General features: G+C 35.1%; 1 protein-coding gene across 7 annotated transcripts in view; it reads left to right on the top strand.

Annotated features, from left to right (window-relative positions):
• Positions 1–17,133, top strand: part of LOC149787281 (hemocyte protein-glutamine gamma-glutamyltransferase-like) — a 146,116-nt gene that overhangs the window by 49,758 nt on the left and 79,225 nt on the right. For 5 of the 7 annotated variants that reach the window (XR_016425145.1, XR_016425144.1, XM_089977810.1 and 2 more), the window contains one exon: positions 9,263–9,274. The exons of the other annotated variants lie outside the window; for them this stretch is intronic. Coding sequence is in view for 3 of the 5 variants with exons in the window: in XM_089977810.1 (XP_089833936.1) it covers positions 9,263–9,274 (12 nt within the window). In the remaining 2 variants the exon portion in view is untranslated. The remainder of the gene's footprint in view (positions 1–9,262; positions 9,275–17,133) is intronic. 7 annotated transcript variants of the gene reach the window in all.

Here is a 17,133-nt window from a genome sequence, read left to right as displayed (position 1 = left end):
GATAGTGAGGGACCACAGTAATAATTTTATTTCCCATGTGGCTGTATATGTAAGGGAACTGTGGCAAGAGAATATTGTAATAACAACCTTTTCTCGAAAAGAGGCCAGGCCTTCATTTAAAATCATATTTTTTTCATTGAGAAACCATATGTAAACAAATTATATTTATATCACTGAGAAACCATATGTAAACTTGATTACAAGTTTAAAAAAATTGAGAAAATAAATCTTGAGTTAAAAGTGTTCTTTTTTTACTAAGTAAGAGGTAAGCTAGGTTGTATCCTGAGGGGAATAACACAGCATGTGCTGACACACATAAAGGAGAGAAATATATTACATCATGCTATTTCTTTGGTCACTCCCATTCTTGCAACAAGTACTAAATAATGACATCTAAATAAAATCCAGCCTTAATTGTTAAACTTAACATAAATTGTTGTCATCTGAAACATGGGATAAACCTGCAAGTAACACAACTGAGTTTGACTTTTAACTGATGTATATATATATCATTGTTTCTTCAGGCTTCACTGTATGAACACTCTATTTGGGAAAGGTGATGTTGAATTAAATTATGAATTTTTTAGATTAGACTTGAACCAATGAGAATAAATTATTAGTCGAATATACTTTTTATGAAACTGCCAGATGAATTAAAACTGCTGTTTATGCTTTCCCTGCCATGTTTACACCATAGCTGTCAAGCTTCGAAAGTCCATGCATATACCATAGCTGTCAAGCTTCGAAAGTCCATGCATACACCATAGCTGTCAAGCTTCGAAAGTCCATGCATACACCATAGCTGTCAAGCTTCAAAAGTCCATGCATATACCATAGCTGTCAAGCTTCGAAAGTCCATGCATACACTATAAATGTCAATCTTTGAAAGTCCATGTGTGCACCATAACTGTCAATCTTTGAAAGTTCTTCATCATGTCATTTTGGATTGACAATGGTAAAATACAGTTTATCTTTGATATGATATTCAGTTATTACTGTACATCTATGGTTCATATTCCATGATATTCAGTTATTACTGTACATCTATGGTTCATATTCCATGTTATTCAGTTATTACTGTACATGTTGGTTCTCACAGAATTGTACAAAACTTGCTGGTTTTCACACTTTTCTGTTACAACTTTAAGAGTCATAACACACCTTACTACACACCTTACTGAATTATGTTGTTGTAAGCAATATTTCACACTTCATGCACATTCAACTAAAAAGTTATTTCAAAATAGCTGCTAGAGCTTTTGAGTTTCATGATTTCCAGTTGTAATGAAACTTCTATTTTTTCACTGATCACTTTGAAAAGCCGATAAAATGTTACAACCCACAGCATTTCTGAAACATACTAGAAATCTTTTTTAAAGTAAATGGTTATCAATTGCAGTTTGAAATTAAAAAGTCATAAATAACTTAAAAAGTCATAAATTAAATAGTCATAAATAAATAAAATAGATTTAAATAAATAAAATAGATATAAATAAATTAAAATAGCCATAAATAAATTAAATTGTAATAAATAAATTAATTTAGTCATAAATAAATTAAATAGCCACAAATAAATTCATTAAATAGTCATAAATCATAAATAAGTTAATTAAATAGTCATAAATTAATTAAATGATCATAAATAAATTAAATAGTCATAAATAAATTAAATAGTCATAGTCATAAATAAATTAAATAGTCATAGTCATAAATAAATTAAATAGTCATACCTATTGGATAAATACTGAGCATACGTTTATTTGGAAAAGTCAAATTGAAGAAAGATTATTTGGTTCATCTTTGCTAGCCAAGGTTAAGATATGTTAACCTTATCTACACCTTGGTGGATTGAGCAGATATTTCTGTGCTTCAGGTTTATGAATTTTATTGGATGTGGCAGCAAAAGCCACTGTGTCCAGTCAAAATTAAGTTGTTAAAATTTGGACACTGTTCCTACATGATTGACACAAAGGGAGCACACAATAAGCAATTTTCCACTGCTGGTCTGTGTTTGTGCAAATACCTTTCACTCAAATACATCTGTAATGGCTTCTCTCTGGTGTACATTCATACTTTCAATGTTAAACTTACAAAAGTATCCTTTTGAATTCAGTTGCCTCCACCATTTTTGGTAGATGTACAATGCTCTGCTGTTACATGCTGTTGGTTAGTTGGCATATTAAGGGATGCAACTCATGAAATCCAATAGATGTTGCTAGGACAAAGGACAAAAATATCTGCTTGATCCGCCAAGCTGTAGATAGGATTTACATATCAGAACCTTGGCTAGCAAAGATATATTAGTTTAGCAAACTGTGTTTCTTTCATTTAAGTGATTTCTTGAAGAAATGCTTTACACAGTAGCATCAGCTGCCTTTGCCTTCTGCAACACTCTTCAAGCAGGAAGACAGTGTCAGTACTGGTATTAGGAGCAGATTTCTTTAATACAAGTGTGGAATGCATGGTATTGCCATTACAGTGAGTGCCATCAATGATGGAAGCTTAATGCCCATGTTAATTATCATTAAGAACATTATCAAGCGGTTTCTTCATAATTTAGGCTTGGATAGAATTTTGTAGCAGACTCCAAATTTGAGGAAACAGATTAATGGTTACAGGCTGTCTTGTCTAATGTCAGAAAGAGACAATTAAAATATTGGCTGACTGTGCAAGGGGAACACCAAGATGTCCCATATTCATGAAGCTGTGAACGAGTTTATGTGAAAACTGATATTTCTACACTATCTTTGTTTTCATTGTTTAAAATAATATCCTTGTAAATAAGTAAATAAAATTATTTCAAGATAATTAAATATCATAGTTCAGCATGTTAATGATATCCAATTATACCAAGTAAATCCACATTTAAGTACTTTTTTCTAAAATAATATTTGTGATAAAGACATTTTTGTTAATATTACTTCCTCACCAAATTTACTAAACTTACAAGCTTGCTGTAACTGTTATATGGTTTCCACTTGTAATATGATTTTTTTTATCTAAATAAATTGCAACCTTCAAGCATGGCATGTGAAAAGTATATTGGCTTGATGCTATCAAGAGCTCAAGTGTGTTCTCAAGTTGAGAAAATTTTTTAAATAAATAATTGGAGGCAAATACCTTATCATTCAGTGTCTAAGCTCTTTCCCTAAATAGAGTTCTGATAACTAGCTGGCAGATTGAATGCAGACCTAGTTCTAGGACTAACATTTATATTTCATTCTTATAATGACTTATTTTTTTCTCATCTCCAGTAGGTAATATAAAATACATTCCATGTACCTAGGAATGTTGTTTCCTAAATGCAATCACAGATTGGAATGTGTATCTGGACCAGGGCTAAAATGTGTACTCATCATTTATATATGCTCTCACAGATTGGGACATGACATCATTTATATATGCACTCACAGATTGGGACATGCCATCATTTATATAAGCACTCACAGATTGGAACATGACATCATTTATATATGCACTTACAGATTGGAACATGACATCATTTATATATGCACTTACAGATTTGGGACATGACATCATTTATACATGCACTCACAGATTGGGACATGACATCATTTATATATGCACTTACAGATTTGGTACATGACATCATTTATATATGTACTTACAGATTTGGGACATGACATCATTTATATATGCACTCACAGATTGGGACATGACATCATTTATATAAGCACTTATAGATTTGGGACATGACATCATATATATATGCCTGCCAGAAGGAGAGTTATGTCTTGATATCCATGCAGCCATCTGTTGCCTATTTAATTTCTGCAGAATAACTTGAGTTTTCAACCTTCTTCCAATATTAAATTTTTTTTAGTAGCTTGCAGCTGGGGCAAGAAAGAAAGCTCATCAGTTGTAGACTCAGAAGTTTAATGTCATGGTCACAAGAACTGAAGGAAAAAATGTTTTTTCCCCACAAAATAACAATTTGTATTCCACATACATTGACTAAACTTGGTATGGCTTGCATTTGAGATAAGAAATACACCTATTGATTTGAGGTTCAAAGGTCACGGTCACTACAACTCGTAGAAGTAAAATGGTTTCTGCATCATATCTTGAGTTTTTTGTCACCATGTTTGACTAAAATTTGTGAATGACTTGCATCTGAGACATAGATGACAGATCTATTTGGGGTCAAAAGATGAAAAGTTACAGGTAAGAGAGACTGAAAGACAAAAATGATGTCCACTACTTAACTTCTATACAATATGAATGGACTAAACTTTGTAGATGGCTTGCTTTCAAGACAAAATAAGGCACATCAAGATTTCTGGGTTAAAATGTGATAGCATTAAGTAGTGTCACATGACCACAAGCCCATAATACACTTACAAAACATATCTACCCACAGTGCTTTGCCAATGTTTAATGTAATGATGAAAAATTTAATATACTTGAAGTGAAAGCAAGCATCACCAATTATTTTAATGCATTATGAAACTTGATTGCCTCAGATTCTCTCTGGCCCTGAGTTTGTATCCAATAGTCCACATATTAGTTGCCAATCCATGTTCACTTTCGGAATTTGCGTCTGTATTTTGAAACTTGCCAGATAAACAGTATACAAAAAGTAATGGCAAATTACATCAGATTGTTTGATATACTCTGTATGTTACACTTATTAAGTTCAGTGCCAGATTAAACCCTATGGACACCCTTAGGCAGTCAAAATCTTGTGGCCCCCCTCGCAAATTATCTCCTAATACATTTTATCAATATTATTTTGATCTGTTGTCACGGGGACCCTAGGCCAGTGCCTACTCTGCCTATTTGATAATTTGGCACTGATTAGGTTTATAAAATCTGAACAAGATCTTGGATAAATTTGATGATGAACAGATTACTTCCTCCTTACAGAGTTATAGACCTTGATCAAGCCTCACAGTCACAGATTACTCCCTCCTTACAGAGTTATAGACCTTGATCAAGCCTCACAGTTTGTGCTTTTAACACTTAAGCATCCAGGTGGTAATAGGAGCCAGTTTAATTGGAGCCTGTCATTACAAAACCCTCAGATGATGATGAATTAATTAATTAATAGATATTGTTAATTCTTTTCTACAGGTAATTATTGTTTGGTACTTTAACTGAAGATCATTATTCACCATGTGCACACACTGTATATAGACAGCTGTCTGATCTCTGTCTGCACACACTGTATATAGACAGCTGTCTCATCTGTGTGTGCACACTGTATATAGACAGCTGTCTGATCTCTGTCTGCACACACTGTATATAGACAGCTGTCTCATCTCTGTGTACACACACTGTATATAGACAGCTGTCTGATCTCTGTGTGTGCACACTGTATATAGACAGCTGTCTGATCTCTGTGTACACACACTGTATATAGACAGCTGTTTGATCTCTGTGTGCACACATAGTGTATAGTTATCAGTCTTATTTCATGGAGATCACTTTGTGCACAAACTGTATGTTGGCATATGTCTGATCTCATGGAAATCTTGGAGTTGGTTAATGAACTTGCTTTTGTCTTGCATAGAATTACAGCCCTCGAGTGGCATAAATTATAATGTATGGTAGGCCTGGTACACGTCCACTACTAGTATTAATTCTGAAGAAAAAACCCAACACAAATGCAAATAGTGTGGTAATCTGGCCCCAGTAGGTTCATAATGTTGATTCCAGGAAAAAAACTGACAGCATACCCCCAGGGTAACCAGACATATCATGGTTCCTTAGGTATCACAGGTGACCAGTCTGTCAGCTTGGAGAGGATCAGAAATAGGTTGTGCAAATGATTACATATGCCATACTCCATACACCTACCTCCACAGTTGTTCTTTTTTTTAGACTTACATTATATAATAAGGTAGGCAAACTCCCTTCTTATAGCGCAGGTACAGTTGGCCCCTCTGGTGACAGGAGTTGACCCATTTTTCTACATCACTTCTTCCTTTCTAATACACAGTTGGTAGGGTTGTATGCAGGCACAAGCCAGTTGGGTTCCATGATCCATAGTTGTCACCCTGGATCAATCCTATAAAGTGGGTTTACACCCTGCAACATCTGCCATATGAGTTGGTCTGTAACCCACTCATCACCAAATAATCAGGGAAGTGTGAAGCTTGACACATATTCATACATTACCAACCAATGTACTAAACAAACCAATTTTTAAATCTACACTTGGAAATTCATCATTTGCAATCATTATTACAAAGCAACATTTATTAACACACACACACAATTTGCCATCAGTTTCAAAGTCACCATTATAATGAATAAAGAAGCTAAGTTGTCACAGAATTGGGATGTTTGGAGTGGAGTGGACAAGGAAATATTAGTTGTCAGAGAATTGGGGTGTTTGGAGTGGAGTGGAAAAATAGATAAGTTGTCACATAATTGGGGTGTTTGGAGTGGAGTGGAGAAGGAACTTAGTTTTAACAGAATTGACCAGCTGTTGCAGTGTCTGGAGGGGAGTGAAAAGAAGCTTAGTTGTCACATAATTGGGTTGTTTGGAGTTAAGTGGAAAAGAGCTAAGTTGTAACATAACTGACCAGCACTTTGGGTGTTTGGAGTGGAATGGAAGAGGAGTTGTCACAGAATTGACCAGCAGCAAATCTGATACTGTGTTTAATTTACCAATGAAGCAACAAATCAATTGTTTCTATCAGATGGGCAGAGCTTTAATAATTGAAAGAGTTATAGTAAAATAAAATCATGTTTCCTCCTTCTGTTCTGTTAAATAGACTTGATTTCTGCTAGTTAAACAGTTGACCATAATACTGTATGCTTTTTAAATCTGGGCACGATGTATTGTAATTACAGTATAACTACAAGAGGAAAAACTTTAAGTGCAAAACATCTGGAATATGTCCCATGAATTAAACTATTGGGATTTGCTTGGAATTGTTCATATAATATTCAGGTACATTATTTCTGCCATGTTCTAATAATGGCAAACCCTCTATTTCTGCAGTAAAATTTCTGATTTTGGCAATATATATTGAAACATTTGTACATGCCTTTCGTGTGCAATTCTCACTGGAAAATTGGCCTGGCTCAGCTTAATTTTAGACATAGAAGGGCTGCAACTGCAGAGGTTTATATTGTTCATTGTACACTGGATTAACTCCCTTATACCATGAATCACCAATGTACAAAATGTTTAAAATGTATAATAATAAATGTTCTCCAGGATATACAATACTGATATTGTCTATATTGCGTTAAATCCAGTTATCATTAATTTAATACTTATTATTATTCACTGCTAACTTCCACCAAATCTAAAGCTTTCACTCACAAGTAAATTTAATGATTTTTTTTTGTTGTCTTTACTAAGGAGTTATGCCCCTTTTTCACTTCCTCTTCTCCCAGTTAATTCTGACACTAAAATTTAGATTTTTACTTTAAAAATTATGTTCAGGTGCAAACCAGCATAGGACACATTTGAACAGATAAAATGTTTAAAAACAATTGACTGTGAATAGGTTTTGTGATCCTGTATGTACTTTACAATAACAAAGCTGAATATTTTAACTACATTGCACATTTTACATTGGGAAACTGTTTCCATGGAATCCTCCAATTTTTATGTAAGAGGGAACATACTTTCCATCTTATTAATAAATGGTTTTCATTTTGTTTGTTTAAGTTAGACACAGGTCAGGTGAGTGTTGTTTAAGTTAGACACAGGCCTGGTGAGTGTTAGTGTTGTTTAAGTTAGACACAGGTCAGGTGAGTGTTTTTTAAGTTAGACACAGGCCTGGTGAGTGTTGTTTAAGTTAGACACAGGCCTGGTGAGTGTTGTTTAAGTTAGACACAGGCCTGGTGAGTGTTGTTTAAGTTAGACACAGGCCCGGTGAGTGTTATTTAAGTTAGACGCAGGACAGGTGAGTGTTATTTAAGTTAGACACAGGCCTGGTGAGTGTTGTTTAAGTTAGACACAGGCCAGGTGAGTGTTGTTTAAGTTAGACACAGGCCAGGTGAGTGTTGTTTAAGTTGGACACAGGCCAGATGAGTGTTGTTTATGTTAGACACAGGCCAAGTGAGTGTTGTTTAAGTTAGACACAGGCCAGGTGAGTGTTGTTTATGTTAGACACAGGCCTGGTGAGTGTTGTTTAAGTTAGACACAGGCCTGGTGAGTGTTGTTTAAGTTAGACGCAGGCCAGGTGAGTGTTGTTTAAGTTAGACACAGGCCTGGTGAGTGTTGTTTTAAGTTAGACACAGGTCAGGTGAGTGTTTTTTAAGTTAGACACAGGCCTGGTGAGTGTTGTTTAAGTTAGATACAGGCCCGGTGAGCATTGTTTAAGTTAGACGCAGGCCAGGTGAGTGTTGTTTAAGTTAGACACAGGCCAGGTGAGTGTTGGTTAAGTTAGACACAGGCGAGTTGAGTGTTGAAAGATATTTACTTGAGAAGTGATTACCATTGAGTCTTGCTTACAAGTCCAGTCCAACTGCAAACTTCAATGCACCAGATTTGCCATTGCATGTGTACTGGAAGATCTGAGTCTGTGTAATGCTAGGAGTAATCAGTTTGAACAACATATACCCTGATCTGCCAATAAGGTTTGCAGTTGGACTTTTAAGTGAGTATATACAATAGATATAGACATTTTTTCTTGTATATTTTTTCATATGTGAAAATTATGTACATTTTGCTCATATGTAAATATAAACTTTGTTTTCATTTAAAGCAATACATGTATTGCTACTGATGAAGTAAATATTCTGTGACCTCAAGCAAAAAAGTGAAAGACGTATAACCTTTCAGGAGATGAAATTATTTGTGATGAAAATGCTGTCTAAGTGTCCTTTATATTTTGTTTTAACATGGCTAACTATGATAGGACTCATCTTAACACATTGGTGTGAGGTCTGGCAAACCTTTATGCAACGAAAGGTGTCTTTAAAAGAGGGGAGACCTTTCATAAGGGGGTAAAAATAGTATCATGATATTTTAATTTAAGGTTAGATGTTCACTGATTAAGTGGACACTCTTTTGGAGCCTCACAAGATGGGTATCATTTTAAATGATAAACAAATTGATAGAATTCATTCATGTGCTTTTGGGCAAATTTTGTAAGAAACCCCATGTTAAATGTATCAGGGACTGAATTTGTTATTGCGCATAGTGGTTACAATTTATGTCATATGCCAATCACCTTTACAATCAATTTATATTTAATTGGCTATTTTATTTACTTAAAATTCATTATGATGTCATCACTATTGCAAATAACTATGATGTTTTATTCTTTTTCAGGCCACATGATAGGTATATTTTTGTCTTGCATGTACACATATCATTCTATAGTCTATAATGTATACTTATTGTGAGCAACTTTTCTGCATGAAGGAGTTCCAAACATTAAAAAACAATCATTCCTTAAACAAACCAACAAATATCTTGTAATTTAGTTTGTATATTTTCAGTCCTGGACCCTCAGTCTTCAAAGGGTGTGCATCTTGCAAATGCATTTGTCTTTTACAGGACCTATGGAAAAATATTCCTTTGTAGTTAGAGTTATTGCCCCTTTAGTCTGTCAGCTGAATGCAGTGTACGACAGAATCTGGTGAATGTCTTAGAGTTTTTGATGAATCATGGTGGCATTTGGTACATATCATGTGTGAGTGTGATTTAGATTTCTAACCTTGCTTTAACAATTTTAGTCATATTGTAATGATGTCTGTAGTGTGGCAGTTTATAGTGATATCTAGCACTAGAGCATGATGTCCCACCCAGTCACATTATTCTGTCACCAGGACGACCAGTCCTAGCACTAGCCTCTTAATGCTGAGTGCCAAGTGAGGCAGCTGCTAGTAACATTTTTATGTCTTTGGTATGACTTGGCAATGGTTTGAACCCACAACATCCCACATCCAAGGTGGACACTCTGACCACTTAGGCCAGTGGAGCAGTAAGTGAATATCAGAACTGTCTTCAGAAGCTGTGCATATTGAGAAATCACTCTACTCCTGCTATTTGTTTTAGAGTTATTGCCCTTTTTTATTAGTAGCTAGATGTATTGGAATATAGAATCTTAGAAATGCAACTAGTATCACAGATTTTGGCAGATTACCATGAATCTTAGGAAATATGGTCATCATCTGAATCTAGTCAAAGATCCCTATACTCCAGTCATTTTATTTATTGATCTTGATTTCCTTGGAGCTGGATCTATTTGTACGACAGAATATTGTGAATTCAACTACATCTCAGTTTTCAGTGGATTGTCACGAAACTTAGTATGTCTTATGATCATTTACATGTAAAGAAACTACTGTGCACTCACACATTTTAGAGTTATTACCCTTTATGACCTAAAGCTAAATGTAATGCAAGACAAAATCTTGTGAATGCAACTTGTCTTCTAATATTTTTATGGATTTACAGTGTAACTTGGTACTTGTTAAGGTCATCATATAAAGATAACTACTGATGAATCTTTGTGCTTCCATGATTTTTTTAAGAGTTTATTTCCCTTGTCGCATCACAGCTGGGCAGAACATATCAGTTTCATGAACACAGCGTACACTACTAGTTTCAGTGGGTTACACAATAATGGTCATCATCAGAATGTAGATTCATATCCATTATGGGTGTAGATTCATATCCATTTTGGTGTATAGACTCATATCCATTATGGGGTGTAACTCATATTCATTATGGGGTGTAGACTCATATCCATTATGGGGTATAGTCTCATATCCATTAGGGGGTGTAGACTCATATCAATTATGGGGTGTAGACTCGTATCCATTATGGGGTGTAGATTCATATCCATTATGGGGTATAAACTCATATCCATTATGGGGTATAGAGTCATATCCATTAGGGGGTGTAGACTCATATCCATTATGGGGTGTAGACTTGTATCCATTATGGGGTGTAGCCTCATAGACTCATATCCACTATGGAATGTAGACTCTTATCCACTATTGGGGTGAAGACTCACATCCATTATGGGGTATACACTCATCTCCATTATGGGGTGTAGACTCATATCCATTATGGGGTGTAGACTCATATTCATTATGGAGTGGCAGGCTGTGATGCAGGAGAGGTGGTGGTAATTTACATGAAGAAACTGAATACTAACTATATTTCTTTAATTTACATATCAATAAAAAAAATGGAATAGAAAGTGTATATGTTCCACATTTCTTACAAAATTACCAGTAATAGCTCATCCCATGTGATTGCTTAACATGAAGTATTTATAATCCATCCTATGGGATCCCCTAATAAACCTACACTAAGGGATTCACTAATAACCCTTCTCATGGGATCCCCTAATAACCTATGCCATAGGATTCCCTAATAACTCTTCTCATGGAATCCACTAATAACATCCACCATTGGATTCCCTAATAACACTTCTCATGGGATCCCTTAATAACCTACACTATAGAATTCCCTAATAACCCTTCTCATAAGATGCCCTTATAACCTACACCATGGGATTCCCTAATAACCCTTTCTATGGGATCCCTTAATAACCTACCCCATGGAATTCCCTAATAACCCTTCTCATGGAATCCCCTAATAACCTACCCCATGGAATTCTCTAATAACATACACCATGGGATTCCCTAATAACACTTCCCATGGGATCCCCTAATAACCTACCCCATGGAATTCCCTAATAACCCTTCTCATGGAATCCCCTAATAACCCATTCCATGGAATTCTCTAATAACATACACCATGGGATTCCCTAATAACACTTCTCATGTGATCCCTTAACAACCTACACCATGGGATTCCCTAATAACCCTTCTTGTGTGATCCCCTAATAGCCCACATCATGGGATTCCCTAAAAACCCTTCCCATGGGATCCCCTTATAACCCTTCTCATGGGATCCCCTAATAACCTACCCCATTGGATTCCCTAGTAACCTATACCTACCATGGGATTCCCTAATAACCCTTCTCATGTGTTCCCCTGATAACCTATACCATGGAATTTTCTAATAACCCTTCTCATGGGATCCACTAATAACCTATACCATGGAATTCCCTAATAACCCTTCTCATGGGATCCACTAATAACCTAACCCATAGGATTCCTGAATAACCTACCCAATGGAATTCTCCAATAACCCTTCTCATGTGATCCCTTAATAACCTACCCCAACGGGTCCTCTGATAACTCATCCTTTAGAATGTCCTAACATGAAGTTCAAGTTATCAGGTTAAGGGCATTTCATTGTTGTATGGTTAATTCATCTTTTTTTCTGAGCATGTTTTTGCCTTATTCTACATACTTTGCAAATGCATCATCATGCGTATCATTGAGTAACCATGTTTTTACCTTATTCTATACTGTGCAAGTGCAGCATCATGTGTGTCCTTGAGAAATCATGTTTTTACCTTATTCTATATATATACTGTACAAGTGCAGCATCATGCATATCATTTAGTAATCATGTTTTTATCTTATTCTATATACTGTGCAAGTTTAGCATCATGCATATCATTGAGTAACCATATTTTTACCTTATTCTAGACTGTCCAAGTGCAGAAGGCATGTCATATAGGATATCAGTGTTTTGCTAGGTTACTTACTGTAACATGCATCCATCTGTAAATAGCATTACCATGATCTACTTTCACAGGGCTTGGTTGTAGATCATGGTTTATTTTGTTTGGCTTATATGTTATTTCAAGCAAGCAGACTGGTGTAATAAAGACTGCACATCTGGGCCTACATAATTAACAGTTGTATGTGTATTTTATAGGAAGAAATATGGTCCTTTCCTTTCCTGTCATGTTAGTGTATTTTTATTTCTTTGCCTTGTGCATTTCTTTATAAGTCAAGTCCAACTGCAAGTAACATAGACCATGATCTAACATCACATAATGTTTCAGCAGATCAGGGTCTGTGTTCTTTGTTTGACTGATTACTCCTAAAAACTGCATCAAGTCAGATCTACTGGAGTATTATACAGTAGCACATCTAGATCAATGCTGTCTGCAGTTGGACTCATAAGTGAGTATCTACTGCATGTAATACACATACATCAGCAGTACACTTATCTGTTTTGCAGTTGGACTCATAAGTGAGTATCTACTGTAATACACATACATTAGCAGTACACTTATCTCAGCTGGGGGGAGAGAGAGAGGGGGGATACTGTGATACCTCCATCTGTCTTGCTGTCTCTATGACCTCAGATCCTTAGTTGCTGTATTGAAATTGACCATACTTGGTACATAGGATGCCTATGTGATGTCCATCTGTGAAAGGGCTTTTGGGCCTCTCCTCTGGGTCTTTTGCAGATGTGGGGGTGGGGGTTATTATTTTTTCAGCCTTTCCTCTGAGTCTTTTGTGGGTTGTGGATGGCTATGATTTTTCAGACTTTCCTTCGTGTCTTTTCCAGGTGTGTGTGTGTGTGTGTGTGTGTGTGAGAGAGAGAGAGAGAGAGAGGCTATGATTTTGAGACCTTTCCTCTGAGTCTTTTGCAGGTGGGTGGTGCAAATATGCAAACACTGCAATTACAATGACACTTTTGAATATTTTGGTTTAACAAATTTTGTACATGGTTTTAAAGGAGGAGGACACATAATATGTTTATCTGAATTGGGGCATGGGGGGAGGGGAATCAAAATATAAAATGTATGGGAAATTGCCATGTGACTATAGAAGTAGTTCTTGTTTAAAAATATGAAGAAAATTAATATGATTTATTATACTGCTGACCTATTAAATATTTTATACAACTACTAATGAAAAATTGCATTTTGTTATTCAGTATTGACATGCACTGAAACTCTGAAAAACAACTTTTTGAAAATTGTATTAGTCAATAGGAACATGCAGTGTAATGGTGAACACTATCCCTGCAAAAAAATGTGTTAGTCAATAGGGACACACAGTGGAAATTTGAATACCATCTCTGCAAAAAATTATGTTAGTATATAGAGACATACGAGGAGTAGATATGAACACTGTCCCTTAGAAAAAGTGTTAGCATCAAGGACATACAAAGTGTAAATCTGAACAGTGTCTCAGGGGAAAAATTAGGAAAAATTATACTAGTCACTAGGGGTATACAAGGAGTAAATATGAACACTGTCACAGAGAAAGATTGTTTAGTCAGTAAGGAGTAAATCTAAAACTGTCTCTGGGAAAGATTGTGTTAGTCAATAGGGACATACAGTATAAATCTGAACACTGTCTCTGGGAAAGATTGTGTTAGTCAATAGGGACATCCAGTTTAAATCTGGACACTGTCTCTAGGAAAGATTGTGTTAGTCAATAGGGACATACAGTATAAATCTGGACACTGTCTCTAGGAAAGATTGTGTTAGTCAATAGGGACATACAGTATAAATCTGAACACTGTCTCTAGGAAAGATTGTGTTAGTCAATAGGGACATACAGTATAAATCTGAACACTATTTATAGGAAAGATTGTGTTAGTCAATAGGGACATACAGTATAAATCGGGACACTGTCTCTGGGAAAGATTGTGTTAGTCAATAGGGACATACAGTTTAAATCTGGACACTGTCTCTGGGAAAGATTGTGTTAGTCAATAGGGACATACAGTTTAAATCTGGACACTGTCTCTGGGAAAGATTGTGTTAGTCAATAGGGACATACAGTATAAATCTGAACAGTCTCTAGGAAAGATTGTGTTAGTCAATAGGGACATACTGTATAAATCTGAACACTATTTATAGGAAAGATTGTGTTAGTCAATAGGGACATACAGTATAAATCTGGACACTGTCTCTGGGAAAGATTGTGTTAGTCAATAGGGACATACAATATAAATCTGGACACTGTCTCTGGGAAAGATTGTGTTAGTCAATAGGGACATACAGTTTAAATCTGGACACTGTCTCTGGGAAAGATTGTGTTAGTCAATAGGGACATCCAGTTTAAATCTGGACACTGTCTCTGGGAAAGATTGTGTTAGTCAATAGGGACATACAGTTTAAATCTGGACACTGTCTCTGGGAAAGATTGTGTTAGTCAATAGGGACATACAGTTTAAATCTGGACACTGTCTCTGGGAAAGATTGTGTTAGTCAATAGGGACATACAGTATAAATCTGGACACTGTCTCTGGGAAAGATTGTGTTAGTCAATAGGGACATACAATATAAATCTGGACACTGTCTCTGGGAAAGATTGTGTTAGTCAATAGGGACATACAATATAAATCTGGACACTGTCTCTGGGAAAGATTGTGTTAGTCAATAGGGACATACAGTATAAATCTGAACACTATTTATAGGAAAGATTGTGTTAGTCAATAGGGACATACAGTATAAATCTGAACACTGTCTCTAGGAAAGATTGTGTTAGTCAATAGGGACATACTGTATAACTCTGAACACTATTTATAGGAAAGATTGTGTTAGTCAATAGGGACATACTGTATAAATCTGAACACTATTTATAGGAAAGATTGTGTTAGTCAATAGGGACATACTGTATAAATCTGAACACTATTTCTAGGAAAGATTGTGTTAGTCAATAGGGACATACAGTATAAATCTGAACACTATTTCTAGGAAAGATTGTGTTAGTCAATAGGGACATACTGTATAAATCTGAACACTATTTATAGGAAAGATTGTGTTAGTCAATAGGGACATACTGTATAAATCTGAACACTATTTATAGGAAAGATTGTGTTAGTCAATAGGGACATACTGTATAAATCTGAACACTATTTATAGGAAAGATTGTGTTAGTCAATAGGGACATACAGTATAAATCTGGACACTGTCTCTGGGAAAGATTGTGTTAGTCAATAGGGACATACTGTATAAATCCGAACACTATTTATAGGAAAGATTGTGTTAGTCAATAGGGACATACAGTATAACTCTGAGCACTATTTCTAGGAAAGATTGTGTTAGTCAATAGGGACATACTGTATAACTCTGAGCACTATTTCTAGGAAAGATTATGAAATATCAAAGAAGATAATTACTACAATGTGTGCTCTTTTCATTTTTCACAGTTGAATATTTCAATGCAGGATGATATTTTATTTATGTTTATGTGTTGCACAGATGCCTGTGCATACATTCCAGGCTTGATACTTTGATTTTTAAAATCACTTATTTATTTGGTGTCAAACCAGATTTTTCACACCATGTTTTATATGCTGCATATATTGTACATATCAGATAGAAGGCCTCAAGGTGGATTATAACTAATTGAGTTACATTCTCTAAATATAGTCTTTATAATTATTATTATTATTATTATTATTATTATTATTTTAAAACAATGTTTAAGATGGTTTAAAATAATATTATTATAGACTTTAATAATGCTATATTCAGACTACACAAGAAACACATACCAGTCAGATTTATACTACACAAGAAATGCATACCTGTCACATTTAGACTACACAAGACAGACATGCTTGTTACATTTACACTAAACAATAAACATATAAATGTCACAATTACACTGCACAATAAACAGATATGGTACCTGTCACATTTACACTACAATATAAACACATACCTGTCATATTTACACAAGAAACACATACCTGTCATATTTACACAAGAAACACATACCTGTCATATTTACACAAGAAACACATACCTGCAACATTTACACAAGACACACATACTTGTCACATTTACACTACAATATAAACATATACCTGCAACATTTACACAAGACACGCATACTTGTCACATTTACACTACACTATAAACATATACCTGTCACATTTACACTACACAAAAACACATACCTGTCACATTTACACTACACAAGAAACTTGTATATACCTGTTGTATTTAATTGGAAGGAAAAATCTTTTGCTAAGATTTATATGCAGGTGATATATTTAGCTAAATATCTCAGTATATGTTGGAAGTTTTCTTTTCTCCAGGTGATGTTTAATTATGAGTTTTCATGTAAACATGTAGACGGAATAAAATCAGAAACATTTCAGTCATAAGATTTATTCCTAATGCAACTTAATACATGGTACAAATAAATACAAATTAATATATGGTATGAGTGAACTCAACTTAATATATGGTATGAGTGAACACAATGTATGATACAAGTGAACACAACATAGTGCATATTTTTTAGTAAACACAATGTGTGGTACAAGTGAGCACAATGCAATGTACA

This window comes from Sinohyriopsis cumingii, chromosome 12 (genome assembly GCF_028554795.1).
Source record: "Sinohyriopsis cumingii isolate HCF-2022 chromosome 12, ASM2855479v2, whole genome shotgun sequence".
Classification (NCBI taxonomy): domain Eukaryota; kingdom Metazoa; phylum Mollusca; class Bivalvia; order Unionida; family Unionidae; genus Sinohyriopsis; species Sinohyriopsis cumingii.
Note: the sequence above shows the minus strand (reverse complement) of the source record. Positions and strands in the feature narration are given on the sequence as shown.